Source organism: Erithacus rubecula, assembly GCF_903797595.1.
Source record: "Erithacus rubecula genome assembly, chromosome: 21".
In the NCBI taxonomy this organism is placed as follows: Eukaryota; Metazoa; Chordata; class Aves; order Passeriformes; family Muscicapidae; genus Erithacus; species Erithacus rubecula.
The window spans coordinates 1,732,631-1,760,624 of NC_136673.1; the positions used below are offsets into that span (position 1 = coordinate 1,732,631).

The window sequence follows — 27,994 nt, forward strand, 5'->3', positions numbered from 1 at the left end:
TTGGGATCCAGTGCTCTGGCATGCCACTGGTCCCATCCCATCCGGCTTTATCTGCATTCTCCTGCCCTCCATCCTGTGTCCCGGGGCCAGGATTTATTTCAGGAGTAGAAATGGGACCAGGAAAGAGCAAAAGGAGTGTGTGGGCTGCAGGGCCCTGCCTGGTGGTGCCCATCCTGGCAGGGGCTGCTCAGAGAGCAGCTCAGGGGCTCAGCTGTCATTCCAGCAGGATCTTTCCTCTTTGGGAATATTCAGGAGTTTGGGAATATGCAGGAGTCCACCCCACAGGCTCAGGACCCCTGTGCACAGGCCCCACAGGGCAGAGACACAGCACTGGCTCTGCAAATCTGACACCTTTATTTTTTTCTTTCAAAGTCCATTACCAAACTGCAGCATCCTATGGAGGGGCTGGGCTGTCGCTACAGCACTACGGGACAGCCCATCCCAGCTTTACAACCCCTGGCTCAGTCCCCAGCTCCCTCCCGGCTCTGTCACTGCCATGGCTGGCTCTGGCTGCATGTCCTGTCACCTCCCCCTCCTGTAGGAGCAGCACCATGCCAGGGACAGGCAGCACAACTGCTCCAAGACTCCATTTCTGCTTGACACCTCCCAACTTGACTCTCTGACACTTTCCCAACACCCTCTGACAAACAACCAAGGTGGATGAGCATCACCTTGGTCCCTCCACAAACCTGCTCTTCACCCCACCATGGGCTTCTTCCTTAAACCTTAACTCCTCCCAGGACACTCACATTTCTGAGACCAAACCCAAACCATATTGTAACACCCTAAAATCAGCACAAGGAGCAGTGTCCTGCCTGGGCATGGGAGGGCTCTTTGCCCTGACCCCAAGACATGGGGTGCACCCTTCCTTAGGGGGTCACCCCCACTGCTGCAGACTCCCAGGGCCAGCCCTGCACCCATCAGTGGCCTCAGAGGGGTGGCCCAACCTGTGTGGGCAGTGGGTGCTGGGGAGTGGGAAAAGGCACCTATGGAGGCAGTGGTGGCTTCACCACATGGGGACACAGTGGTGGGGCTGCTGTCCCCAAAGCAGGGCTGGGCAGTGTGGGGCTGGACACTGGCTGCCCTGGAGAGATCTAGTGTGGTGGCAGTCTGGGCCATGCCCTAAGGAGCAGGGCAGGGGAGTGGCACCGTGGCTGTGCTCTGTGGCTCTGCTCACGGGTGGCAACTGATGAACCAGAAGAGTCTCTGGTCCCACAGAGCTGCACCATGCCCTGCTCAGGGCTTCCACCCTTCAGCTCCCTGGGAACTGTCTGCTGTGAGCATCCCTGGCTGTGTGAGCAGGGACAGGGTGGCAGTGTGACAGCAGTGTGAGCTGGTGCAGACTGAGGCAGGGTGGCCAGTCCTGTCCTGTGGGATGGCCCTGTAGGTGGTGGGGGACGCTGTAACGTGGGACAGAGACAGGAAAGGGACCTGTCTTGTAGCCTGGGCACAGGGACCCCCATTGTCAGAACAGAGTTGTGGACAGAGCTGCTGGGGCTGCCACCTACAGTGGCCCCACTAAGAGGGGACTCTGCTGGGCCCCACGGCAGTGTCCAACTCATCTTCAGAGAAGCTGATGTGCAAGCAGGTGTCATCTGCAGGGGAGAAGGGCAGTGAGCTGTCCGTGGGGCTGCCCAGGGCCACCAGCTCCTTGGCCAGAGTCTCGCTGGCTGTTGGGTCATGGATGCTGGCCAAGGGGGACATTGGCCCGCTCTCTGCAGTCCTGTCCTTGCCCAGAGCACGCTGGCAGGTCCCAGCAGGGCCAGGCTCCGTGCTGGAGGCAGCACTCCGTGCAGGAGTCCTCGCCTCAGGGTCCAAGAGGGTGAGGGAGCTGGCAGTGATGCTGGTGAGGCTGGAGATGCTGGCACTGGGCAGGCTCAGGTGGGCAGTGCTCTCGGGCTTCACCTCCACTTCCAGGCTCGGCGACGTCTTGCTTGACCTTTTGCGCAGGATGGGCGGCGGCGGGTTGAGCTTGGGAATGGGCGGCTGCCGCCTGCACGGGAGGCAAAGAGAGAGAGGAGGTGATGGGCAAGTACTTACCTGCAGCACTCAGGGTGTTCCACTGCAGCTGGCAGCAGCCAGAGGTGGCACACTCTACCTGTCCTCGTCCCCTCTGTCTGTGTCCTCCGCCTTCTGCCGGCCGCTGCCGTTGAGCAGAGCGCAGTCGCTGACCTCGGAGCCCTCCACGCGCCGGCTGAGCCCCTCCTGCCCCTCCAGGCACTCGTCCCCCTCCTTGCTGCTGCAGCGGTGGCTGCCCCTGTCCAGGCTGACGAGGTTGAGGTAGGAGTCCCTGGGGCCCAGGGAAGGCAGCGAGCCGGGGGCCACGGGGCTGCCCAGGATGCTGGCGGGGCTGGAGGTGGACGGCAGGTGGACGTCCAGGCTGTAGTGGTTCTTCAGGTTCAGGGAGAGGGACTGGGCTAGGGACAGGTTTTGCAAGGAGCGGTCAACTGTGAGAGATGGACAAGGGGCATGTGAAAAACTGGGGATCTCCAACCCAGCTGCTCCCCTGCACTGTGAGGGATGCAGAAATGCCCCAGATGGTACTGGGAGCACTCCAGTTGCTTCCTGTGATTTCAAGGAATGCAGTGAGTGTCCAGTGGGATGGAGCTGGGGGCACACCAGCACCCAAACAACCCCAGTGTGTCACTGTGCTCACCCGGCTGCCTATGCTCATCCCGGTGCTCCTCCCGGGCCTCCAGCACCGTCAGCTGCCGCACCAGCAGCGAGACGTGCTGCAGCAGGTCGCGGTTGGTCAGCAGCAGCTGCCGCACCCGGGCCTGCGCCTCGATCCGCGCCGCTGTCTCGGCCGCCAGTTGGTCCTTCAGCAGCTGCACCTGCGAGACAGGACGGGGCGATGTGGGACCGGGCGATGCGGGGCGGGATGATGCGAACGGGGCGATGCGGGGCGGGAGGAGCCGCCCCGGGAGAGCCCGGTACCGGCGGCGCCACAGCGCCCCCTGCCGGCCCCGCCGCGCCACCCCCAGCGGCCGCCCCGAGCCGGTCCAGCGGCGGGCGGGGATGCGGCGGCATCCCGGGGCTGTGTGAGGTGTCCAGCTGTGCCCCCGGTAACGAGAAACGCGTAGCGGAGGTGCCCAGCCGGGAGGCACCGGGCTCCCCGCTCTGATGCTGGATTGGGAGTGGGATGGTTTCCAAAAACGGGATGAGATGGGGTGAAACGGGAGCTGGGGGCTCTAGCGGACCGTGCAGCGCTCCTAGAGCAGCCTGGGGCTGTGTGCAGCCAGCTCGGTGTCTGGGGGAGCTCAGCTGTGCTGCAAGCGATGCTGCACGTGGTGCTAAAGCGATGCTGCGAGCCAGGCTGGGAGCTGTGACCGGGAACGCTGCCAGCACGGCTGCAATGGCCCCAACCCAGCCTAGGGCAGGGGCAGGAGAAGGGCTGGTGCCCCCTGAGGGGAGGGCAGGACGTGTACCTGGGCCACAGCCACCTGTGTCTGCTGCTGCTGCTGGAGGAGCTGCTGCTGGAGCAGCTGGAGGCAGTGCTGGGAGGCCAGAGGGGTGATGGAGGCCGAGGAGCAGGGGCTGCTCGGGCTGAGCAGCTGCTGGGAGCTGGCCAGGTGGAGGGAGCAGTTTTCAGCATCCTGGGCACAAAGAAATGGGCAGGTGAACGGACTGACCAGCTCAGGCTGGGATCTGGATTTTGGTTCCCCATGGTGCTGACCCCAATGCAGCAGAGGAATCCCTGTCTCAGGGCACGGAGGGAATGTTGAGAGGCAGCCGTGTGCTGTCAGCTCTGCACATCTGTGGGATCCCCAGGACAGTGTTTCAGAGAGGTCCCCTCAGGGAGCAGGCAGAGCTGCCTTGGCTATGTCTGGGGAGGGCAGGTCACCAGATCTCCCCATCAGGATTCACCAGGGAGTGACCCAAGCACGCCAGCACCTTCCTGTGCTGTGGCTGCCCAGGCTGGGTGGTGTCCTGGTGCATTTCCCAGTGCCTGCAGCCACTGCCCTTCCTGCTCCTGCCCTCCCCTGCTTGGGCAGTGCCAGAAGGAATGTGCAGGAAAGGCCTTTCCAGGCACACAAACGAATCCCATGTCACTGCAGCTGCTTCCAGCCAGGCCCTGTGAGCGTTACTGTTGTGTGAGCTGAAGCGATGCTATTCAGGCCTCTGGGAAGTGCTCCCAGAGCTCTGTGGAGCACCCATTCATTAAGGTGGAGCTGCTGCTGGAGCTGAACGTGCCCCAGGTGCCTGTGCTGCCAGGGCTAGGCCACCTGGGGATGCTGCTCCCTGGGCCTGGAGCACAAGGGGAGCCAGGGATTGCTGCCAGGGCAGCGCTGAGGGCAGGGAAACCCACCCTGGGTGGAGTGTGAAGCCTGCTCAGCCATGCACCACAGCCCCCACCCCAGCACTGGGCACGGCCTCGCTGCAGGTGAACTGGGAGCTGAACAGCCTGTCCTGAGCAGGAGCCAGCAGGGAGGGCTGCAGTGGGGTCTCCATGAAAGCACCTCCAATTCAAGCCATGATAGTGACCCTGAGCAGAGGGCCCTCAGCAGCAGCAGAGCACATGGACCATTCTCCAGCTCATCCCCCATTACCTGGCCGTTCTTTTCCTTTGAGGTTTGCCCAGGTTTCAGCATGCTGAAGTCCCCCCTGGCCCCTGGCAGCTCTCTGGGTCCCCTCTCGGACACACAGATGCCACCAGCATCGATGCCAACCTCGTCCACATCTGTGATCTTGGAGCCCTTTATCTGGTGAACTTCAAACAAGAGGGACACGTGAATCTGAGCCTCCCCTCCCTGTGCAGGATCGCACAAGAGCCGGGGCCCTGCGCAGGGCTGGAGCTGGGGGAAGCTCAGGGACAAGGGCAGGACTTGCTGAGAAGGTGCAGGAGGGTTGGCAGAGGGGCTGCAGACACAAGGGGACTCAGCCTGCCCCTTCCCAGTGCTTAGTAGGAGTGGGTAGGTTCTCTCCCATGAAAGAGGTGCCACCCGGTGTGTCCCCACCCCAAAGCATCCCCGCCCCGCTGTAGGGAGGGGGTGCCCCCGCCCCTCGGGAGCCGCCAGTCACCTTCCAGCGGCTGCTCCTCGGCCGATTTGTCGCTGGCACCGTCGGCCTGCCCGTCGGCGTTCTGCAGGGCGTGCTGCAGGCTCAGCTTGTGGCACACCTCGAACGCCTGTCCCACGGTGCGCACCACGCGCATGGCCTGGCTCTGCGGAGCGAGCCGGGCTCAGCCGGGCCCCCGCCCCGCCCGGCCGCTCCAGCACTGCCCCCGTTCCCGCTCCCGGCCCTGTGGGGAACGCGCCGCTGCTGGGCTGGCCAGCGGGACAAGCACCAGGCACGGTGTTCTGGGGACACCCGGCGCGGGCGCTGCCTCGGTCACTCCCCAGGGATCTGCGCCCCTGAGCCCGCAGCTCTGCGGGTGCATCCCCAGCAGCACCCTACCTTCTTCTTGGATTTGAAGACGTTGCACCTGAAGGAGTTGTTTGCGCCGTCCCTTGCGATGTAACTGAATATTTTCAGGTCTTGCGAGTCATGAGAGACGTAGAAAATTCTAGGTGGGAGAGAGGCAAAGGGAATTAAACGCCATGGGGAGTCTCTGCCCTCCAGACCACCTCTGCTCCTGTGTGTCCCTGTGCTGGTTTGCAGCCCCAGGAACGGGGCAGTGCTGCTTCATGGCCCCTCCTGCAATTTTCAAGGCGGGAGGTGATGGATTTAGAGAACATTTCAGGCTTGATGGAAAACCTTCTGGTTTCTGAAGTAGGCAAAAGCTTTTTAAAGATCCTGTGGGAAAGCGAAAAAAATCTATAGTCTTGGAAAGCAAGTGGCTATTTTTAGCCCCAGCAATTAACCCCTGCCCAGGCTGCATGGAGGCAGAACTGCCTGCATGGTGCTGACTGCCCTGCCCCTGGGGACTCTCAGGGTCCCTCCTTGCCACTGGGCAGGTGGCACAGCACACAGGGATGCTGAGTGCACCCAGAGGATTCCTCTCTCTGCTGCTCAGGCTGACTCTTCTCCTTGTACTGCAAAACCATTTTGAAGATTTTTATATATGTTTGATTTAATTAGGTGAAAATGTGACAAGTGAGCTCAGCTCTGCATAGAGAGGATACCAAAGGGATTTTCAAATTTTTTTTCTTCTGCTCTTTCTGTTACTGGTATTTTTTGGGTGTTGAACTTACAGTTAGTAAGTTCATCTTGTAGTAATCTTCAAAGAAAGCCAGAGGTGAGAAGCAGGCACAGATAATACATCAGCACATCCTCTGTTCCTTATCTCCTCACTAAGGGCTCTGATTCCAAAAACCAGTGTTGGGGATCCCAGTTCTCAGGGCTGTGGGCTTGGTGCTCCTGGTACAATAATTCCCTTTGCCTGGAACACCCTGTGCTCTTAACCCATCCTCAGGCCATGCACCATCCCTGGGGCTTCCTGAGGCACCAGGTTTGTGCTCAGTGTAAACCTCTGGGTGGGCTTTGTGCTCTCTGGAATACCTCAATATCCCATGGAAGGTGCTATGGAAAGTCAGTGCTTTCTTGCCACGTCTGTAAGGGTTAATTCCCAGTGAGCACTTACACCTTAGAGTAAGGCCCTGCTTTAGAAACACAGGGAGAGCCATGCTCTGAAGGGAAACCATAGGAAGCCTGTCTTCAGAAGCAGAATCAGAGAGCTGAAGCACTCCAGGGTCACCCAGTCTAACCCTGTTCAAAGCAGAGCCAGCTTCAAAGCCAGATCAGTCCACCTCGCTCTCAAAAATGTATGAAAAGGATTCTCCAGCAGCAGTAAGTCTGTACCCTCGTTAATTTTAGATGGTCCTTTGGCAAGCCTTGGTGGAGGGGTCTCAGCAGGTGGGAGGAAGGGCAAGGATCCCCCAGGGCTGGCTGGATCCCCTGCCACGTACCTGTACACGGGATCGTGCATCACCACCATCTTACTCTCGTCCCACGTCCACTCCTTTCTCTGTAGGCAGAAACAAAATTACAGTAAATCAGGTGAAACTGAAGGGCAGAAAACCTGGGGAATAGTGCTTTTGTCCCAAGCCACAATCCAGGCTGCAGTGTGACTACATGAGCCACGGCTGTTTCAACAGTATCTCAGATAAAAATAGATTTTCCTTGATCGTTTATCATATCTGATCACAGCCTCCAGGGCTGAAAATGGTGCCTAAGATTAATTTATAACATCAAATATGCAGAAGAGTTACAGATTTTGGGGAAGATGGCTTGGGGCTGAGGCTTAGGAGATCTGAATGCAGTGAGCTGGTGGAAAGGACAGTTGGGCAAAGAGCTGAGGGGTGCTCAGACCAGGCAGCCTGGAAAAAGCTTTCTGGTATTAGCAAGGAAAAGAACCAGTGTCTCCTGAGGGATATGTTTTTCTGATAGAAAAAAATCCTCTTCCCACACATAATACTCCCACTCTCTTTCCGGCAAGGTTTTGTTGTTAGTTGGATGGAAAGTGGAGTATTTTCTTGTGCAAATTCAGGGTGTTTTTGAAGCAAAGGCCAGTTTTGGTTAGAAGTGTGACTATCCCTGGGCTGAGCAGCCTCACCTTCTGCTTCTTGCGCAGGATCACCTTCACCCCGTCCACCGACACGATGATGCTCACCTTCTTCTTCTTAATGTTCTTGGCTTTGAATTCGTACTGGTGGGAAGAAAAACCCAAGTTTAGGAGAGTCCTGGGGGTACCTGGGACAGTGTGTGGTGGTCAGTGTCTGGCATGAAAATGTCAGGTGTTGGTTTAATCACAGCTGCTGAGGGAGGTGGGAGTTTGTTTCATTCTGCTGAGGAAAACTGTTTAGGGAAGGACTTGGTGCAGTAGCTGGGATGCCAGGCAGGATCCTGGCTTTGTCAGGAGCATCCCTTGGGAGAGGACAAGTGGAGTTCAATCCTCTGGACCACATCCAGACAGTTAATTTGGATCTGGGAAGAGCTCTCCTGATGCATTGGCAATGCCTGGTCCAGCAGGACTCTGCTCCAGAGGTCTGAAGCAGCAAACCCCAAGCAGTGACATCTCTGGTGCCCTTGTGTGTCAGCACTGCTCTGCACGGGGAATACAAAATCACTCAGGAGCTGCAGGGAGGGCCAGATGGGTGGCAGTAACACAATTATACCTCAGTCATTTGCATAATCACATTAACCTCTGTGGGATCAGGATCTCTGGAGAAAAACCCTGCAGGTGTCTGCAGCCTGGGCTCACCTCTATTTGTGTTAAAAATTAAACACTGGCTTTTAAATGTTGCTTTAGCTGACAGAAGCATGGCAGAGCCCTTCTACTCTTGAGACCTTAGTTTACAGCACTCATCCTTCCTGCCCCCATTCTAAGCACCATTTTCAGCTTCCAAACACAGCATTTTGATACTTTCTATTTTGTGCAGTCCCTGTTTGAAATCCACCACTTTGTCACGTTGCTTTGGCAAATCAATGCAGTCTCTGATTTGTGGATGTGGAGGAAAAGGAAATGCCAAACAGCCTGAAATCTACCTAAGCCATGTAATTAGACATCTAATTAGAACTCTGATTTCTTTATACAGTTGGGGATGTGCAGGGAGCACGTGAGATGTTAGTGGAGTCCAGGCACCTCTTTTGGAATGCTGAAGTTGCAGGACTGAGTGTGGCTCTGGAGAAGATCCACATCTTCCCCACTCCTCAGCACCCATTGTGAGCCACGCCAGCTTTACAGACAGAAAATTGGGTGGCTTTCATGTTTATCAGGCTTTTGATGCTGCTCATTGAATTCTTAGCACTCTGCAAGGTTTATGGTATCAGACAGACCCCGGATTAAACCACAGCCTTTTGATCTCCCCATGAATTATTACTTTCAGACAAGCTCTTTAAAAATCTATCTATAGTGCTATTGCGTGTGAAGCTGGAACTAAATTAGCTCTAGACGTTTTTTATTTATGGGGAGGAGTGAGAGGAAGGGTGAGGTGGTGAGTGCATCCTGCAGGCTGCCAGGGCCCAGGGGATGCAGCAGTGCCTGCAGGTCTGGGGCCAGATGGAGTGGCCAGGCTCAGCACCTGAGAGGATTCCCCACCCTCCACCCCTGTGCCCAGCTCAGCCCAGCTGCTGCCCCTCCCCTGTGCTCACCACACTGTTTGTCCTTGTCTGCTCCATGAATGTCAATAAACCCGGGATAGACTGTTCTGCCCGCTAAAGAGCTGTTTATCTTTCTTTATACACAAATGGCTGGGAAAATACTAGCTGAGCTTTCCAAGAAAGAGCAATACAGTGTATTTTCCCATTGTAGCAACAGGGGTGCAATTACATTCAAACAAGGCTCTTTACTCAAAGGCTTTAAGCAAAGTCCAAGCCTGGATTTTGCAGAGATGCTTTTTCTTTCTCTTTTGGACAGAAAGGAACAATTGGGAGCAGCAGCAGCGAATCTGTGGGTGCTGCCAGGAGTGATGGCAAGAGTCTAAAGCCAGGGAACTGCAGCCAGCTCCCACACAGCACCACCCCAGGCTGGCTCTGGGACATGTACAGGGCTGAGAGCACTGCAGGCTGGATGTGGCCACAGGGAGGAAGGAGTTTGTTGGCCCTTCTCTGTCCCTGGAGCCCGTGGCCACTGCTGCATCCTTGGAGCACACGGCCAAGGCACAGCCAAGCATGGCCAGAACCAGCCTGGCCTGAAAACAGGTAAAACTCACTGGTCCCTCCAATCTTTTCTAAAGGGTGAAACCCCTCAGGCAGAAGCTGTAGGATGTCTCATGTCCCAGCACAGGAAGCAGGAACATCAGCAGGGTGAGAGCACTGTGAGGAGGGCAGAGCTCACATCACACCAGCTCAGCTTGGACTCTCCCTCCATCTCTCCACAGAAGAGGCAGGTGGAACACAGCTTCAGTCCTTTAATTACTTCCTATCAAGCAGGAATCAGTATTTTAATGAACTATGATTTATATAAGGACAGGAAAGCACGTGGGAAAAGGCACTCTGAGACAGCTGACTTTCTCCTGCAGAATGTTCATGCATAACCCAACCTGCAGCCAGGCTCTAGGCTGACCTGTCACAGCACAGTCCAGCCACTGATTTTCTTCTTCCTATTGAATTGATGGGATTTTTCCCCCCCCAGATTTGTCAAGGTTATTGACAATTCCAAACCCACACAACAACATTTCCTCTGCTGCCTTCCACAATTCAATCCTTATTCTGTTGTTTGTGCTGTCTTATGGGGAAAAGCTTTCTGGATGCTAAAGGATCTGGAGTTGCCCCTGCAAGTGGTGACACAGCAGCCTGGCAGCTTTCTTAACTATGGAGACAAGATGGGATATTTTATAAAAACATGCAGGTCAAAAAAGGGTAATTAATTTCCTTTATTTTAGCAGCATCATTAATTCTAGATCAGCTGTGTTTGACCTGCAATACTTTCCACTTCTACTCTTAAATCCTTGTGTTCAATTCTTTGCCTTTCATACGGTCCCACACACTGCTGGCATGAAATATTAACTTACCCATGAGCTAAAGACTGTATGACTAGAAATGTTAATGGTGCAGTGTGATGCATATTTCATTGGATAATTCCACCCAAGCAGATATAAATTACACATGCAGTTACCAGCTTCCATCTGCTGATGAAGCCTGGGCTAATGCACATTGGAAATCATGTGCAGTTTCCAGCACTAGGAACAACCTGCACGAATAGCATTATTCAAGGAAGCAATTCTTAATGTGATTAATTACTGAAGGTATCAGGGCCTTCATTATGCAAATGAAAACTGTCATAAAATAGAGAGTTTGCAGGTCTTGGAGGCAGTCTCTGCTTCCAAAAAATGCATCTTCTTCATTAACAAGGAGCAGCAAGGCCAGAACATGCTCCTGGCCATGGTTCAAATGGTGTTTTAAGTTGTATTAAGGGAAATCAAAGCAGAGGCTCTGCAGGTTTTTGAAGCCAGAGTATGTCAGTGCCCCCAGTCACAGCTGGGTATGTACTTATTTACATGCCCATAGGAAGATGCCACAGGCTTGGAAACCAGCAACTCCTTCCTGTGGCTGTAAATTCTCCAGGCAGAGCCCAGCCTGTGTCCTGGCAGGCTGCAGGATCGATGTGTCCATAAACAACCCCAACAATAGCCCTGCCCAGCCCCTTCCCAGCACAGCACACAGGGAGCATGGCAATGAGGAGGAGGGAACGAGCTGGGCTCTGCCCCCGACTGACCAGCCCCTTCCCTTCCCTTCCCTTCCCTTCCCTTCCCTTCCCTTCCCTTCCCTTCCCTTCCCTTCCCTTCCCTTCCCTTCCCTTCCCTTCCCTTCCCTTCCCTTCCCTTCCCTTCCCTTCCCTTCCCTTCCCTTCCCTTCCCTTCCCTTCCCTTCCCTTCCCTTCCCTTCCCTTCCCTTCCCTTCCCTTCCCTTCCCTTCCCTTCCCTTCCCTTCCCTTCCCTTCCCTTCCCTTCCCTTCCCCTGGTACTATACAAGTCCCATTTTAGGATTTAAAGCCATGATGAATCCTAGCATTTCCATCTCAGGAATGTAATGAATTTCAAGCCAGATGACCTGTATGGGGTGAGGACAGGGTGTTATCTTGGCTGCTGTTTGAACTACCCATGCTTGGAGTGCTGCCCTTGGAACTGATGCTGTGGAAAACTCCAGTTCTCCCAGCAAAGCAGCAGAGTCCATTCCCACAGGCTGCTTGTGTCCAGCCTCTGATCCCCCTTCAGCATGACACCCCACTGTCCCCAGGTCACTGCCAGCCCTCCCTCCCTGCCCGTGGCTGTGTCCGGGCCGGGCGCTCCCTGCTGCCCCTTGGGAAGCCTGTGCCTGTTGGAATGCTGAGCTGGAATCCCGGGAACCCCCGTGCCCCGGGGCACAGGCTCTGAATGGGCCGGGCATAGCCTGGGGCTGTGCTGCAGTAGCTGGGCAACACCGACACAAAAGCCACGCAGGAAGCACTGGAGACCAGAGTGCACCTCCTGCCCAGCGGAAAAATGAGAATTTATGATCCTTGGAAACATAAAACTGCTCACTGGAAAGCAGAAACCGAAAAGGGAGGACAATAGGCAAGGAGAATGCTGGCAATGTAGTCAAAGTCTTTTTTTCTCATTTAAATGAGCTCTTTCCACCATGCAGCAAACTCTCTGCAGATGCTGCTCCCCAAGGAAATGTGGCCCCAGTCCATCCCAAGGATCCCTGGCTGACCTTGGGCAGGGCTGTGGATGCTGCCCTGGCTGCAGCAGCTGGAGGCTGATCACAAAAGGGGGAGAAAGAGAAAGAGCTGCATTTTGTCCAGGTCTCTTTGACATATGAGGAATCCAGCTTCAAAACATTCTGATGGACATGGTAATACAGGCCTTCCTCTTCATCTCCCTTCTCATTTTCAACAGGTTTTATCCTTGGGAGGTCCCACCCTGCTGAAGTCTCAGACAGCCCTTAAGGATAACTCAATCTTTCCACCCTAAGGTGACATGGCAAAGATATGGCTGGAGTTCAGATATTGCTCTGCTCCAGTCAAAAGGATGTGGAGGAAAAATCAGAGTTACACCCAGGGGGGTGAGTGGGGCTCCTGCAGCTGATGGGAGCTGGTGGGAGCCCAGGGCAAGCAGAAGTAGTTAATTAGTCTTTTCCACCTCTGAAAAAATAGGGACTGTCCTAGAACAAAGCTCATTTGCCTGCTTTTAGGAAAGGGTGGGACAAAAGCAGCCCTTTCATTGCCTCCTCCCTGTGGAAGAGACAGTGCAACACTGCTGAGCTCCATCCTGAGAGGCACAAGCAGCCTCACAGCCCAGTGCAAGGTGACATCATCTGGCCTTTGGTGCCTCTCTGACAAAAGCACCATTGTGTGTCTGTCACTTCCAGGAGCTCCCTGCTGTCCCCAGGTTTAATAGGGAGCTTTCCCACACACGGCCCTTCAGGCCTTGTCTTGCCAGGCAGGCCAAGCCCAGCTCATGGGGAAGCTGGGTTTTATTTTCCTCCCTACCTCTATTCACTTTGCAAGAGAAAACAAATTACCTTTTCCATCTGCAGTGCCTTGGATGATTAATTAGCATCAGTAATGAAGTAGTGTCTCGGGACCCCAGCCCAACAGGAGCATGGAAATGTCCCTACCTGAAAAAGCTGCTAGGTTACTGCAGATAAAAAGTGCTAATTTCATTAGAAGCAGGTCAGATTCACCTGAAATAACCCTGAGAAGTGAAACTGCAATTATACACTGCAATATCTTCAAGTAATTCCATATTTCCCTACAAACATCTGTGTCACCAGGCCCTGCAGAGAAGGGCCTGGTTTAGTGCATGTTTCATACCCTAGCTGCCCTCCAGTCTGGTATGTAGGACAAGAGACAAGTTGGGAGATTGGATTGCTTTAAACCTTGTCCATCAATGTTCACACAACAAAGCTCTCAAGAGCAGGAGCCAGGACTCTGCAGCAAGCTCAGAGCTCCATGAAAAAGCCCCAGATACCCTGCATGGCTGTGGGAAGGTAACACAGTATTTTCTACGTCTGTTTCTCACTCACAAAGCAAGGATATTAATTTTCTACTTCATTCATTCAGTTGTTCTGGTTACAGCCAGCCCCTGCCAAGTGACAGCTACCCAGCACCTCGCTGGCAGGGCAGGCACCAGACCCTGCTTGTGCAGGCAGGAGCAGGAGGCAACTGAGGATTTCTGCTCCAAAATTCCTGCTGTACTTTCAGCCCCTACCCACCCCTCTCCATGAGCCTGACAGGCCATGGCAGGGGAGGTGCTCCTGGCTCACCTCCTGGTACTTTGGCTAGGCTGTGCAGAGAGGGAAATAGGAGCTGTGTCCTCAGAAGCAGGAGGGGGAGATGGGGCAGGGGTGATTAACAGGGCTGCTTTGCTCTGTCTCTGAGAGTTGGTGTTTATTGCTTGTTTGGAGAGAGAATAAAAAGCCAATTTTGTTCTTCTGTGGCTTTTCAGAGGTGTGTTTGTGATGCTGTTCTTCAGGAGAGCAGAGCATTGTCCAGCCCACCAGCAGTTTGTGGCCATGGGAGCCAGGCAGGGCCCACCACTGCAGAGTGTGGGAAGGGGCTTAATGAGGGTCCTGGCAGGGACTCACTGGCAGAGCACAGGGATGGGGAGAAAACCTAATGCCACTGCCATGCTGAGGCTCTGACAAAGGCAGGTGCTGGGATTTTAGGTCTCTAAATAATGCAAGACTCTGTGTTTATGTAAGGATGCTATTTTAGTGCAGGTAGTCCAAGGAAGGGGGATGGCAATGTGGAGGTGAAGGCAGCCAGAGCAGCTGGGAGCCACACTCTGAGTGCAGGGATGAGAGGGAATGCCAGTCCTGAGGTGACTTCAGGGTGCTCAGCATGTCCTGCAGGGTGGATGCCTATCCAAAGAACAAGGAGCAATCTAGTTTGCTGTTGAGAATCTAGAGAAGCTACATCTGCATGACTTACACCTGCTCTGTGTAAATGCTGCAGGGAGGGAACAGCCACTGGCTTGCAGAGCTGCTATCACACCTCATATGCATCTTGGGTGCTGTCCTCCAGCTCTGTGTCTTGCTGTTTCTCCTAGCCACCTACTAGAGAAATTAGCATTTCCTTTGCATATCCACAGCAGAGTCAGGAAGCTGGACTTGGCACCTTTATCTTTGAGCAGAATCCAAGCTAGAAGGAAGACTCAATCTCCATTTACATTCAGAACCAGCACTTGATTACAAACCAGAGCAGAATGACAATGGGGGATGCTGAGTGTGCTGCTGTGTGCAGACCAGCCTTCAGGACTCCTCTGCTAGGTGCAATCCATCTTTGTTCTCCTGCAGGGCAAAGAGCTCTTTGTTAGCTCAAGCCCTGGGTGCAGCTGAACCTTTCTACACATCAGTGCCAGCAACTCCCATGAACAGCCTGGCTGTGTACTGGTTTGAGACACTCAGGGACAGAAATAATCTGCTTTATTACCAGGCAAGGAGACTTTTTCTATGTGGTTGTTAATACCATCGATCTCCAGCAGTTCCACTTGAGAAAACATTTCTCACAGAAAACCCAGTGACTTATAGCTGACCTCCAGGCTCTGCAATGAAAGGATGTGTTTGCATCTGTGAACAGCAACAGTGCAGCAATTCCAGCCAGGAACAGGCCACTGAGCTTGGAGGGGGTCAGCACCACAGGGGCTGTGGTGTCAGGTCTTGGTAAAGGCTTGGCATGCAGTATTGACAGATCCTGCTCCTTAGGAAAATCAGCAGTCAGGCCCAATGCTCAGTGCAACCCTTAGGAGAGATTTTTAAAGCACACAATTCCCATTGGCATCAGAATCCTGGTGGCACAAATGTCTTTTGCAATCTGCCCATGAGCTCTTGTAACACTTGCATTCCTGGAACAGAGCAGAAGTGTTACCCAGATGTGCAGTCCTGAGCAGAGCCAGGCACAGCTCCCACGCTGCTGCTCTCCAAGTGGGCCTTGGTTAGAAATTACTGAGTGCTAATAAAACTGCAGCTCCTAAATTTAAAGGAAAGTCTCTGGGTTCTCCTCAAATTGTCCATGAAATTTCACTCAAATTTGGAAACAAGACTGCTACTGTAATAGAAAGAAAATTCAAGTCTAATTGTGTCATTTCCAAAACTCCAGAATATTAAGCAGTTCAAGGACTCTATTAGCCTCAGGGGAGCTACTGAGATTAGTGAATCATGATGAGAGAAAAGCCTGGGTTTAGATATGGAAATTATGAAAAAGAGGGTTTTATGCTCTCAGTATTTATTGTCACTGAGGTTTTGTCACCAAAGCTGCACCAGAACACCACAGGCTCCTCTCTCCCCACTGCTGCTCCCTGTGTCCCTTGCAGGGGGTCAGCAGGAGGTGTGGGGCTGTGGACATCAATGCATCCTGCCCTGCTCACACACAGGTCAGTGATTAACCCCAAACTCAGTCCCTGCCCCAGCTCACAGCTCCTGCCACCAGCTGGGATTCAGGGAAGTGAGACCAGCAGGAGACCAGCACTGCCCTGGGGGGCAACAACATGAAAATAGGAAAATGTTCTTGGGATGGAAGTTTATGGCCTGTAATCATTAACAGCAGGGCACAGGCTGCAGCAGGACTGAGCAGGTCCATGGTGCTGTGGGATCCACACTGCATCTGGCCTGAACATGTCCCTCTGCTCTTCTTCATCTGATAAAAATGATTTGATTTTTAGAAAGAAAAGCCTGGAGCTCAGAGGGTTTGGTGTGATTCCAGGGAGTACATGGGACCTGGCTGTGCAGGGAACAGGGTGATTTGGGGCCCTGGCTTGGGATGTTTCAAAGCACAGGGCCACATCCTGCCCTCAGCAGATCTACCCAGGCAGGATCTCTGCAGCAGCAGTGACAGAAGGATGGAGGAAGTGGGAAGTGACTCAGGTGTCCTGAAAGCTGTCAGGCAGCTGCCAATTAGTCCAAATAACCCATCTGGTCCAGGGAAAGGACATTTAAATGATGTCTAATCACTGCTGCAGGAAAGAAAGAAAACCATTCCATAATGCCTTTAAAAAATCCCTGCTCCCTCATCAAAGCATCCTTCCTTCCAGGGACCCCTCAAGACTTTTATGCTGTAGATTTATCACACTGTTATTTGGTCAGAAACATGAAGCAGCTTGCCAAAGCTCTGTGTAAAGTAGCATGGATTCTGCCTGCCTTCAGGCCTCATTTAGTGCAGAGCAAAAGCAGACTGAAGAAAGCAAGGGTAGAACCAAGCTATTGTTAGCAAATCTTATTCTACTGGGCTGAATTTGGCTTTGTGGTCACAGTCCCCCAGGGTCCCTCTCCTCAGAACACTGATCCATGAACTGCAAAGGGCCCTTGCATGTGACAAAATCCAAACAACATCTACAGGAGCACCCACTGCTGTGCCCTGGCTCTGGCCTCCCTCCTGTGCCCAGCACAGACCCAACCTGAGAACAGAAAGGCTCAGCCAAAGCATGAGGATGTGTAGACACAGCTGACACTTTTTCTCTGCACAGAGACTCATGGGACAGATTTAAGTGTTTGTATCTTCATGAGCTGTTCTGTTTTGCTCCTGAAACACATCCCCTGCTCTGCTGGAAATCCAGCCCTGCACAAGGAGGTGTTTGCTCCATCCAGGGGCAGCCCCAGCTCTGTGCCCCTGCAGTTGCCACTCAGATTTAGGCAGCTCCTTGTTACCAAGCCAATCCAATGTGCTCTCTACACTCTGGTTACCTTCTCAATTACATTTTTTCAGGCACCAACAAAGAAGCAGCTTTGAGTTGTGGCTGAGTGTTCGTCACCAGAATGTAATTTGAAAGCCATTATATTTCATCTCTGTAATACTCTACAACCAGTAACATAATTGGTGAAAAACTCTCTTTATTTCAAACTAGATAAAAGCTTTGCAGAGATCTCATACAGTGATATTTTAGCTAGTGAAATTAAATGCTGCAGTAATATAATGATAATACTGTTAAAGCCACTTTATTTTACAATTAAAAGGTACCTGCTTCATTGCCAAGATTCAGCATCAGACAAAAAGCTCTGTCTTGTTCTATTTAGCACTATCATTTTAATTTAGCTTTTATCCATTTAAATGCTGCTTTTATTAGCCTTCATCTAAACTCCAATCCACCATGACTCTTATGCAAAACAGAATTAATGTTCCTGAGTGGTTCCACCCCCTTGCTGGAGAAGCTGTGGATTTCTGAGGGCTCTGAGGAAGGCACCAAAGCTCCCTGTTGCCTGGAGATGACACATTTCACTGGCTGATCCCTCCACCCATCTGCTATCAACCCTGCACTCTGAACAGGGTGGAAGAACTGAAGCATCTCTAGTCACCAGCCACTCCTCAAAATCTGGGTCACAGCACGTGGCTCCTGCAAAGCCCTCAGCTGTCTCCTGGCACAGTGGCCTCTATTCACAGCCTGACCAGTCCCCACTCCCTTCAGCTCAGGGGTTAAGTGACAGAAGGTAACTAATTATTCTGTGGCAGGAAGTCCAGAGGTGATTTGAGGTTGGAGATGAGCAAGGTGGAAATCTGCAGGAGCTTCTAAGTCAGTGGGGCAGCTCTGTTGTACAGTGACCACCCCCCCAGGCAGTGAGCAGAAGGTTGGATTCTTGTGTAATCTCAGAGGTGTTTTTTCCTCTCCTCCCACACAACACACCCAAGCAGAGCATAGTCAGTTCTCCACCACAGTCACACAATGCTGCCTAGAAACACTGTGCACGATGCCATTGCAGAAACAGATCATTAAGAGCTTCTTCCCTTTGTTTTGAGATAATACCAACAGCAGAAAATGGGTACAACAAGCTTGGGTTTGTCTGAGACAAGGCAGACTCCATTGTTCTGGAAAGACAGCTTCCACATTTCAAATTAATCTTTTGTAAGGCTAGGAAAGCAACATGTGAAGGAGCACACCAGGGCCTGCCAAGGTGACTGTGGACACTTGGAGAGGCCTAAGGAGCTGCACCTGCATGGGCCACCCCTCCCAGCCCAGCCCTTCCCTCCTGGGGCCCTCATGGCAAGGGATCTCAGGGAGAGCTTGTCCCAGCTGGGGTTTGGGTAATTGGTGCTGTAGGGCTCACTGGGAAGGGGGAGAGGCTACAGGACTCAGTGGCAGGGCAGGAAGCCCTGCCTGGAGGTGGGATGGGATGGAATGGGGTGAGGAGCAATGCCTGGGAGGCTGCAGCTCCTCTAGACTCAAGATGAAGCCACTTGTTTTGCCTGCAGAAATGGATTCTTGCCAGATATTCTGCCAGAGGGCTCACCTCCTTCAGCACCCTGTGCTGCATGCAGGCAAGACCCATAATGTGCCACCATTCCTTAAGGTAAGGTGGCATTCCTGTCATCTTTTATCTTCATAAAGACCAGGAAACAGACTGTGGGAGTCAAACCTGGGGGCCATTTGCAGTGTGGAGCAGTAAAATGCTTTTCAGTGGAGTTGTGCATTGAAGGTGGTGGTGTCAGTGCTGCCTGCCCTGGGTAGGGGCAAGGCAGAGACCCCCAGAGCACATGGTGGGACTCCTGCCTCCTGGGAAGCCCAGCCTGATCCCCATCCCTGTGCAGGAGACTCTGCTATAGATGCAACCAACAGAGGAAAACAAACTAATGAGGCATTAGGGCTAAACTTAGCTGTAATTAACATTTAATTACTATCCTGAAAACACTTGCTGTATTTTGCCAGGGCCTAGAAAGGTAAACCCAATTAGCTTAATCTTGTGTGGTAGGAACCTTAAACTGGTTTAGATGCCTGGTTTCATGGACAGGACCCTGAGGGTGACTGGTGTTTCTGGGACCTGGAGCTGAGCAGCCCTGTGGGCTGATCATGCAGTGCCTGAGTGAAGCTGCAGGAGCCTTTCCTAGACCTCTGCTTTGGAGGAGAGTCAGAACTGACACCAGACATTCTGCACAAGGTGCCAGAGCAAGTTTGTACATGCTTGTGTATATTGGCTTGGCTGCCTACAAGCACAGCACTCTCCTGGAGGCCACAGGCTGTGCCTAACACTCAGCAGAGTAAACAACCCTTGCATGGCTCTCCAGAGATGCAGGGAAGGTACCCTAGAAAATGATGCTCTCTTGGAGCATGCTCTGGGGTGAACACAATATCTTCTTAGTGTGGGGGAGAAGGAGGAAGAGATGCCTGTGTTTCACACTTTAACCTTGTCAGAACTGTCATCTGTTTCTCCTGCACCTTTCCTTAAATGAAAGGAAGGAGCATGGTGTTCTGAGAACTAAAGAAAGGTCCACCCCAGCAGTCTGAGGCTGCTGAAATATTTTAAGATACTAGGATTGTTTTCTGTCACAGCCCAGGGCTATCATTAGCTGAGCATTTGGATGCTCTTCCAAAGAGGCTGAAAGGGAAAACCCTCCAGGAAGTGCAGCAGAACACACTCCCACCCAACAAAAACAGCTCCTGGTGCAGCTACAGAGGCTGCACCCCAGGGCAGGTGCTCCAGCAGTTTGCACTTGTATGTTTGAGTCTGTGCCTCAGCTGCAGCTGACCCAGTAACTTCATTATAGAGGGAAAGGCTGCAGAGACTAACCAAGAAACCCATCAGCTTGCAGTTCAGTTTCTCTTTTTAGTTCTGATCACCTCTCAGATTAACATGAAGCTGGAAAACATAGCTCTGAGCATAACCCAGGAAGGGCTTACAGGCAGAATGTCAGAGGAATCCATGCAGCATTTTCTAGGTGAGCTTTTGTGGTGAGAAAATTGCCTGGGAAAACTGAGGGAACTGTGTTCTAGAACAACCTAATGGACAAGCCCATGAAACATTTCTACCTCTGAAATCTGTCATGGAGTAATAAATTCAGCTGAGAGGGCTGAAGGCAGTCTCCCTGCCCTCTGCCAGCTGTCCCCCTGGTTCATCTGTAGGAAGAGCAGATAAATCACATCCATATTTGCTCCTGAACTGTTGGAATTTGCAGCCTGGCAGGGCTTTAAGTGCAAGGAGCTGTGTGAGCCAGCCCAGCTCTGGGAGCTCTGGAGTGCAGAGGCAGGTTCTCTGCAGCTGTCCCTGCTGCCTCTGCTCCACAAGTTTGTGCAGTAGGACTGTAACTTACTCATCCTGATTTAAATTGCTGTCATGTCACACTTCAACACTACCAGTTGATAGTTGGCAGTCAGTCTGACTTACAGGGTGCCTGGATTGCACTTCCTCACTCAAGTGCTGTGTGGAGAAACTGCAAAGTGCTGAGGCTCTGCTCAAAGATGGATGCAGCAAGAAGGATCATGATAAGAGGAGGCTGAAGTGAGAAGCCAGTTCTCATTCCAAGGAGAGCTCAGGCACTTCTCATGTATCCTGTGCTGAGATTTATAAATGTTTCTGTTTCTCTGGCACACTGGCCTCTGGGGAAAAAGGCTTCTCAATTAAATTAAGCCCAAGAACTGTGGAGGTAACAGAAGACACATTAGTCTGGATGCCTGCCTCCTGTTTGCTCATCCTGGTGTTTGGATGGGCACAGCACCAGTTGGCTGTTCCCTTATAGAATGATTAAATAATCCAACATCTGGCTCCTTTCTGAGTGTCAATACCTGCTGAGGTCCAAGTCAGAGATTCTTAAGTGCAAATGATTCTGTGGTTTAAAGGCAGCTAAATGGAGTGTCTTGGGGAACTGCTGGCTGCAGGCTGGTGTGGGGGTGACAGCCTTTGTCACTCACTCCTACTGTGTCCTTGTACAACTCACCACTCAGAACAGCAGCATGTCACTGGGCCTGCTCAGCTGGCTGTGAAGTGCTGGACTGAGGGAACTTTCTCCTCTGGGGAATGCATGCAGGACATGTGGTGATGTTAGCCCTGCACTTGAAGCCATCCATTCCCTGGTCTCCCAGGCCAAGATTTTCCAAGCAACCTCAGCAGCTTCAAGGCAGTGTTTGGTGTTTTGCAAAACCCATCTTCACATTTGTTACTGCTTGAATTGTGAAGAGGAAAAACCCTTGATTTAAACTCCCTGGAGTGCTGAGAAGGCTCCAATACCTGCAGAGGGATCCACTCCAGCAGCAAGGCAGCCCCAGCAGAAAGCTGCCAGACACCCAGAGCTGGATGGCCTGGGGCAGCTGCAGGCAGCAGCTGCTGCTCCCTGGGAGGTGGGGGAACACCTGCCCAGGGTGCTTGGAGCTGTGTGATGAATTGGACTCTCCTAAGCAGGCCCTCCCTCTGCCTGTCAGGGTATAGTGTATTTATCCAAGCTGCAAACTCATTTCACCACCTCCCCTGCCAGGGCAAGAGGTAGAGGGATTAGCCTGAACTCTGATCATATAATAACAACATGGCAGCTGTAGGCAGCTAATAATCCACTGGGAGGATTAGCAAACTTAAAGTTGTCTAGCTCTGCATAATGGAAAGCTAAGAACAGCAGCTTCCCTGTTCTACCTACTGCATTTGCATTCTCTCCAGTGGAAGCATAGAACATGATGAGACAAGGCTTTCCAGTCTGTTATGAAATGGGATCTAATGTGTGACTAATGGAGCATTGCTTGCAATTCTACAAGCATCCATTCAGCCCAGAATATGGATTTAAGCTTTACTAAGAGACTGCACCTCAAATACCTACTGCTGAAGAGCAGGTCATGATTTCAGCAGGCTAATGCTAAAACTTATTTGAGGCTCTCTGGGAGTAATGTCCTGGAGACTGCAGACAGACTGCTCTGCTTATGCATGGAAAATCCCACTGGTCTAATTCATGTGTAACTGGTAGAAGAGCCCAGTACAAAACACAGAACACGCCAAGGAGTGGACTTGTCACCTGGTGTTGCTGCTTTCCTTACGACCCTCTCAGGATGTTTGGAGCACTCAGCAGCTGATGGCTTTTCCTGCAAGGCAGTTTTGGTGCTTGTATCAATTTACTGATGAGTAACCAGCTCTGACACAGCCTGGAAAAGAGAGCTGTGACTCCTCATCCTCCTCCCTGCTTGCTCTGCAGCAGCAGAGTGGTGAGTAAGAGCCCTCCTGAGCTGTGGGATGGCTCCCACCTCCTCCCATGGCACAGGGAGCAGCACAGGCAATGCTGGGCTGGGGCTTGTACTGCACAACTTTTCTGCTCCAGTGGAGAATTCCAGTGTAACACTGGAGTGCACAAAGGATGAAAGCTTCACCACGACATGCCCCTGCCAGCACTTGGCAGGGCTGTGGGACCTTGCTCACTCTTGCACTGCAAACAGGCACTACAACTCACAATAACACAGGAGCAACATACTCCTTTCTCCCAAGAGCTTCTTCCACTGTTTCCTCCCAGTTGTAACTGGTGCTGTTGAGAGTCCATGGGAAAAAACTCCAGTACAGACAAGACTTCTGCATGCAAATGAACGCTACATAAATAACCCCAATCTCCCCTCAGTTCCTAGGTTGGGTACTCTGTGCACTAGAATTCTCTTCAAAGACCTCCCAGTTCATTCTTTATGCTCTAATTAAGGATCAGTGCCAATTAACTATCTTCAATAGAGGAGCATCTTCCGCTCAGCAGCCAGGAAGTGTCTGAATAAGATCCTGCTGTACAATGTGCACATGAAAAGGGAAACCCTCCCTTTTTGGAATGGGTTTCCAAGATTAAAAACTCAGTATAGATTACTGGATGCCTACTTTAAAAATCCTGTGTGACAAGATTAAGTGATGGCAGCCAGGAATGCAGAATGGGTTTTTACATGTTTCTTGTGGTACTCAAGCATGCTATTGCACTCTGAGCTAGGTATCACTGTGCAATAGCAGTGTGAAAACTGAATGTGACACTTAATTTTAAGTTATATTAAAATAGCATTTGCTTTTTCTTACAAGAATGTCATAGATCAGTAGAAGTGCAGTGTCAAATCTGACGATAAATATTGATTCAGATCAAAAATTGCCAATAATAATGCGGGCACCTAAACTGCCCTGGTAGTCCTCACTTATTGCTTTTACTTCCTACAGATATTCACCTGTTCCATAAATAACCAGGCAATTTAGACTGCTGCTGCACTGTGTTCTGAGCAAGAGCTGTGCTAATAGTCTGAGGAGGCAAAGGGAGGGGAATGTCATTTCTAAGCTTGGCTGGAGATGAATACATCAGCTCTTCAGCCAGTTACAGGCTAAGTTTAAAAAGCACTATTCTAAAAGAAAATTAGATGGTTAAACTGTGGGGGAAGGGGGGAATTAGGATAATCCCTTCAAAGCTTTAAGTGGAAGATTCTCAAACTTGCTTCAGCTGATGTGAGACATATGAACAGCCTCAGAATTAAGACCCCTGCAAAACTTCAGCCAGACACAACAGCTGCACTGCCTTTTGGGGGAGATGCTCTTGAACTGGGTATACATGAAACAGATGTAAGCCACCCAACCCTGCTAATCACAGCTAAATCTGGGGACCATTCACAGGCTGCTCTGCAGAATAAAGGGGCAGAGCAGGAAGAGAGCAGGCTTGGTGATGAGAAACAGGAACTGTAAAATTGTATTGGAGCATGGGGAAAGCAGCAAATTATTCTAGGAGCAGCAGAATCCACAGTCTAGTCAGATGGGATTTACATCAATCACACCTGTCAAGGCACTGATATTTCAATATATAACACAATATATTTGGAACTGTCAATGTACTGAAGTGCTTTTGTGGAGTACATTGTGTCCAACTTATTCTTCACACACACAACATTCCAAACAGGCTAAATAAATCTCTTATGTTCAAGGAGAAGCCCCATGGCTGCTCAGCACAGCAGAGGGGGTTACATTTGAGTTTTGATGACTGATCCCTTTGCAAAGAGCACAGGATGGGCCTCTGCTAAGATGCCTTGGGAATTTCTGGAGAAGCTTGTTGCTAACCTGCTTGGGCTGAGATTTGAGCTGCAGATAGGAAGGGTTGGAGGGAATGTGAACAGTCACTGCAGGGAATGTAACCCTTAACTGTGTGGGGCTCAGCTCCTCTGAACTTACCCGGATCCTTCTCATGGCTGCCACAATCTCCACACGGCTGTTGGGCCTGGGGACATCCAAACTCCCAATGTACTGAAAGACACAATGGTGAGATGTCTGTGCAGTAATGCACAACTTCATGCTGTGGGCTTCTTCAAAACAGACTGTATTTCTCTTTTTTTTTAGTCCCTCCTTGCTCTGACTTCTTTGACCCAGGACAGGATAGGAATATCTGTTGTAGATAACAACATCAAGTTGGGGATCTCTGAGGTTGGGTGTGAAGCTCTGACCTCATTCAGGGTCTGGATGTGCCTTTACCAGTGCTTTGTAGCAATGTCTGCTGCTAATTGAGTCATGATCTGATGTGTCTGAAAATGGGACTGTCTATCCTTTGTTCCTCCTTAAAAAAAGGAACCTGCTCAAAACTAAAAGCACGTAAGAGCTGTAAAGCTTCAGGATGTGTAACAAACACCTTTCCTGGAAGAACCTTGTGATTCTAGCTTAAGTTTTCAGTCTGGACCACCCTACCTCTGGATACTGCTGTCCCTGCTTGGTTGGCCCAGCTCAGCAGTCTGCAGAACTGTGGTAAACCCACCCAAATCTGTGTCCTACAGCCCAGCTTAGGGGAGCTGCAGTCCTGATCACACTGCTTGGGGTTGAGTGTCTGCACTAGCAGGGTCTTACTGCAGTCTGAGACATGGCAGATGGCAGAGTCCCATCACCTCCACCCTGCACCACAGCTACAGCCCCCTGAACAGTGGCAGCACACTGCCCACACCCACAGGTTATCCTGGAACACCCTCAGGCAGCTTCCTGCTGCTGTCCCTGCTCCCTCCTGTGCCACAGCAGAACCTGCTCGTGCACCTGGTGGCACCGGTGACAGCACACGTGGCACAGTCACAGGAGGGACAAAGCTGCCAGCTCAGCCTGGGAACGAGGAAATCCCAGTGTCCTGGAGAGTCACAGAGCGTGGGGAGCAGAGGCTGCTGTGCTGTGGCTCAGCTCTGAGGGACAGGGACAATGTCACTGAGTGAGAGGGTGATGACAGAATGTGCTGGTGGGGGCCCAGTGGGGTCCATGAGCTCCCCCAGGGTAACACAGCCCATCTCTGCTGCTAGTGGTAGGGACTGAGTTTACAGGGTTTAGTGACCCTCCCAGGAGCATTTGGTTCATGAATGGTGTCTGGTTTTTAGTGTGTGGTTACAAATGGTTGGTTTTTTGGAAGTTGTTCCCTTGTGAAGAGGAAAAGGAGCAGCTAATCAGGAGGCCCCTGCAAGCATTCAGGGTTATATTATATATATATATGAACAGAGACAAAATAATTTCCCAGAACAGCCCCATAGGTATTGCTGTTACTGATACAGTTATGGATTTATATCTCCACTGTACTACTTGCAGATTGCAATGGGTTTTATCTTGTAAAATGTCTGCTTAAAAGGGCTTTCAGAAATGAGCTGTCCTGGCTCAGTATTTACTGTTCTTTCTCCTGCCTTGAAATAAACACCTCAAGCAATCTGAAAGGTCATCTGGCTTTGCTGCTGCTTCTCTAAATGCCTTTGCAAAATGGCATTTTTGAGAGCAGTTAAGTTCATCTGTGGCCTTTGGCAAACCACAGGAGAACCAAGCTCAGATCATGAGAGCTTGAGGGCAGCAGGGAGGGGAGCAGCAGAGCCAGGGCTTCCCTCTGGGCTGGTGGGGAGGGCAGAGCTGTGTTGCTGTGATCTGTGGTGTGCAGAGCTCCTTTTCTGCTCTGCTGGCTGTCAGGAGAGTCACTGGAAATCCAGATGAGCCCCTTGCAGCTGGCTGGCCTTTTGTCTGCCAGCAGCAGAGCTGAGTGGGGAACAGGCCATGCTCCTCATGACAAATTAATTGGGGCAGGAGGACAGCTGGGACTGCTGAGCTAGAGGAGATTCTTCCAAACTCCCTGCTCGGGTCTGGCTGCAGAGTTTGGATACCTGTGCTCCACACAGAGCCACGAAACTCATGAAACAGCACACGAAACTCTGCCCAAACAAGCAGCTCCAGCAGTGATCTCCTGAAGATTATAGGGGAAGGAAGGCAGTTTGGAATGTGGAGATTAGAGAGAGAGTGTGGTCAGTGGGATTGCCTGGTGTGAGACACCTGCAGCCAGCTGCAGCCTTGTCATTGTCAGTGCTGCAGCTGACTGATGTGCCCACAATGAGCAGCATAATTGGAAGAGACAGACTGTAACACAGAACTGAGCAAGCATGTTACTAAGGTAATGCAAACCCCATCCCAGAGCCACACACACATACAGGGTGTTATCCACTCTGGGTGCCTGGAGCTGGCAATCTGAAAAGCCAGTTTCACTCAGTTAAAGGTGCAGTTGCCTCCCATCTTTTAAAAATCAAATTAAGGATTTTTCTTCTCCTCAGCGCAGTCTGCAGCACAGCAAATGTTAATTTAAATAGAGAAATCACAGATTAAATGTTTTTTTCCCTAAGGAAGATAAATTTTTAAAATACATGATTAGCTGTCTATTGAGATTCATCTTGTATCCTGCTTAAATCTTACAGCTCTTTCAGCAGGAAAACCAGGAGGCACAAAATCCGTATTTCAAAGCTTTATTGGAATGTATATGCCCCTTCTTTCCAGCTCAGGAGACAGCAGGCGTGAATTCCATTTCTAATCTGTGTTAGACCACCTGCAAAGAGGGGAAGGGAGCCTACGAGTTTTCCAGCAAAATGCAATTCTTCTTGTCAGCTGAATTATAAACCCATTCCCCATGCTGTCTACAGAATGCCAATTCCAATGGAGTCACTTTCTGAGAGTGCTGCTGTGCTGCCAGGCTGCTCTTCACGATCAATACGGAATTTCTGACAATATCAGTATTCCTTTCTGATGCCTGAAGGCTGCAGACCTTGTCTGTCCAGCTTCCCATGAAGGAAGGGGTCAGCTGGAGTAAGGCAGTGTTGTCTGAGCAGCACAGGGCAGCCTGCTGGCTCCCAGGGGAATGGAGAGCTGTCACCCCGCTGTCGGGACAGGCAGGGGACAGGACCGCCACTGGATGAGCACCTGGGACAGCATCCACGGGGCTGTCCAGAGCAGCTCCCCAATGGAGCACACAAGGCAGCGTCTAAGGATTACACAGCTGCAAAAATACTAGGAAAAAGAGCAAGAACCTGTTTGATTGTGCTAATCAAATGTAAGCTTTCATAATTGATTGCTGTTTTCTTTAGGCTCCCTCGGCGTGGCCCAGGGGCACTTGCAGAGCTGGAGAATAACCGAGGCAGGGCTGGCAGGGCAGGGCGAGCCCGGCCTGGAGCCGCGGGGAGCCGAGCCCGCACAGACCCCCAGCCACAGATAAAGAGGGGGAACCTCGCGGGGTTCGCAGAGACCCCCGATAAAGAGGGGGAACCTGCCAGGGGTTCGCAGAGACCCCCGATAAAGAGGGGAACCTGCCGGGGGCTCGCTGCCAAGGCCTCCCGAGCGCGGGGCCGCGGCAGGCGGGGAGCGCCCGCTGCGCCCCCGGCCCGGGCCCGCGGAGGGAGCGCGCCCGGGGCTCACCTTGGCCTGGAAGTGGATGCCGTGCTGAAAGGCCTCCTCGTTGTGCAGCGGGACGCGGGAGTCGCAGCCATCGTCCACCAGGTTGTACCGGTTCTTCACCGGCATGGCGGCGGGCGGGCGGCCGCCTCAGCCCGCGGGCCCGCCGGGCATCGCGGCCGGCAGCGCCCGCCCCGCCGAGCCCCCGGCGCCGTGCGGGGCTGCGGGCACCCGAGCCCGGCCGCGTTTTGAATGAGCGTCCGCGGGAGCGAGCGGGGCCCCGGCCCCGGCGCGGCGCCAT

General features: G+C 52.1%; 1 protein-coding gene across 1 annotated transcript; it reads right to left on the minus strand.

Annotated features, from left to right (window-relative positions):
* Positions 1-3: 3 nt before the first annotated feature.
* Positions 4-27,993, minus strand: LOC306811117 (carboxyl-terminal PDZ ligand of neuronal nitric oxide synthase protein-like). The gene is made up of 11 exons (XM_079324514.1): positions 27,718-27,993; positions 24,211-24,282; positions 7,496-7,588; positions 6,849-6,907; positions 5,398-5,506; positions 5,023-5,164; positions 4,551-4,711; positions 3,429-3,596; positions 2,657-2,834; positions 2,099-2,447; positions 4-1,993 (listed from the first exon to the last, which is right to left on the minus strand). The coding sequence occupies exons 1-11, from the start codon at positions 27,820-27,822 to the stop codon at positions 1,519-1,521; spliced, it is 1,911 nt and encodes a 636-aa protein (XP_079180640.1). The 5' UTR covers positions 27,823-27,993; the 3' UTR covers positions 4-1,518.
* Position 27,994: the final 1 nt, after the last annotated feature.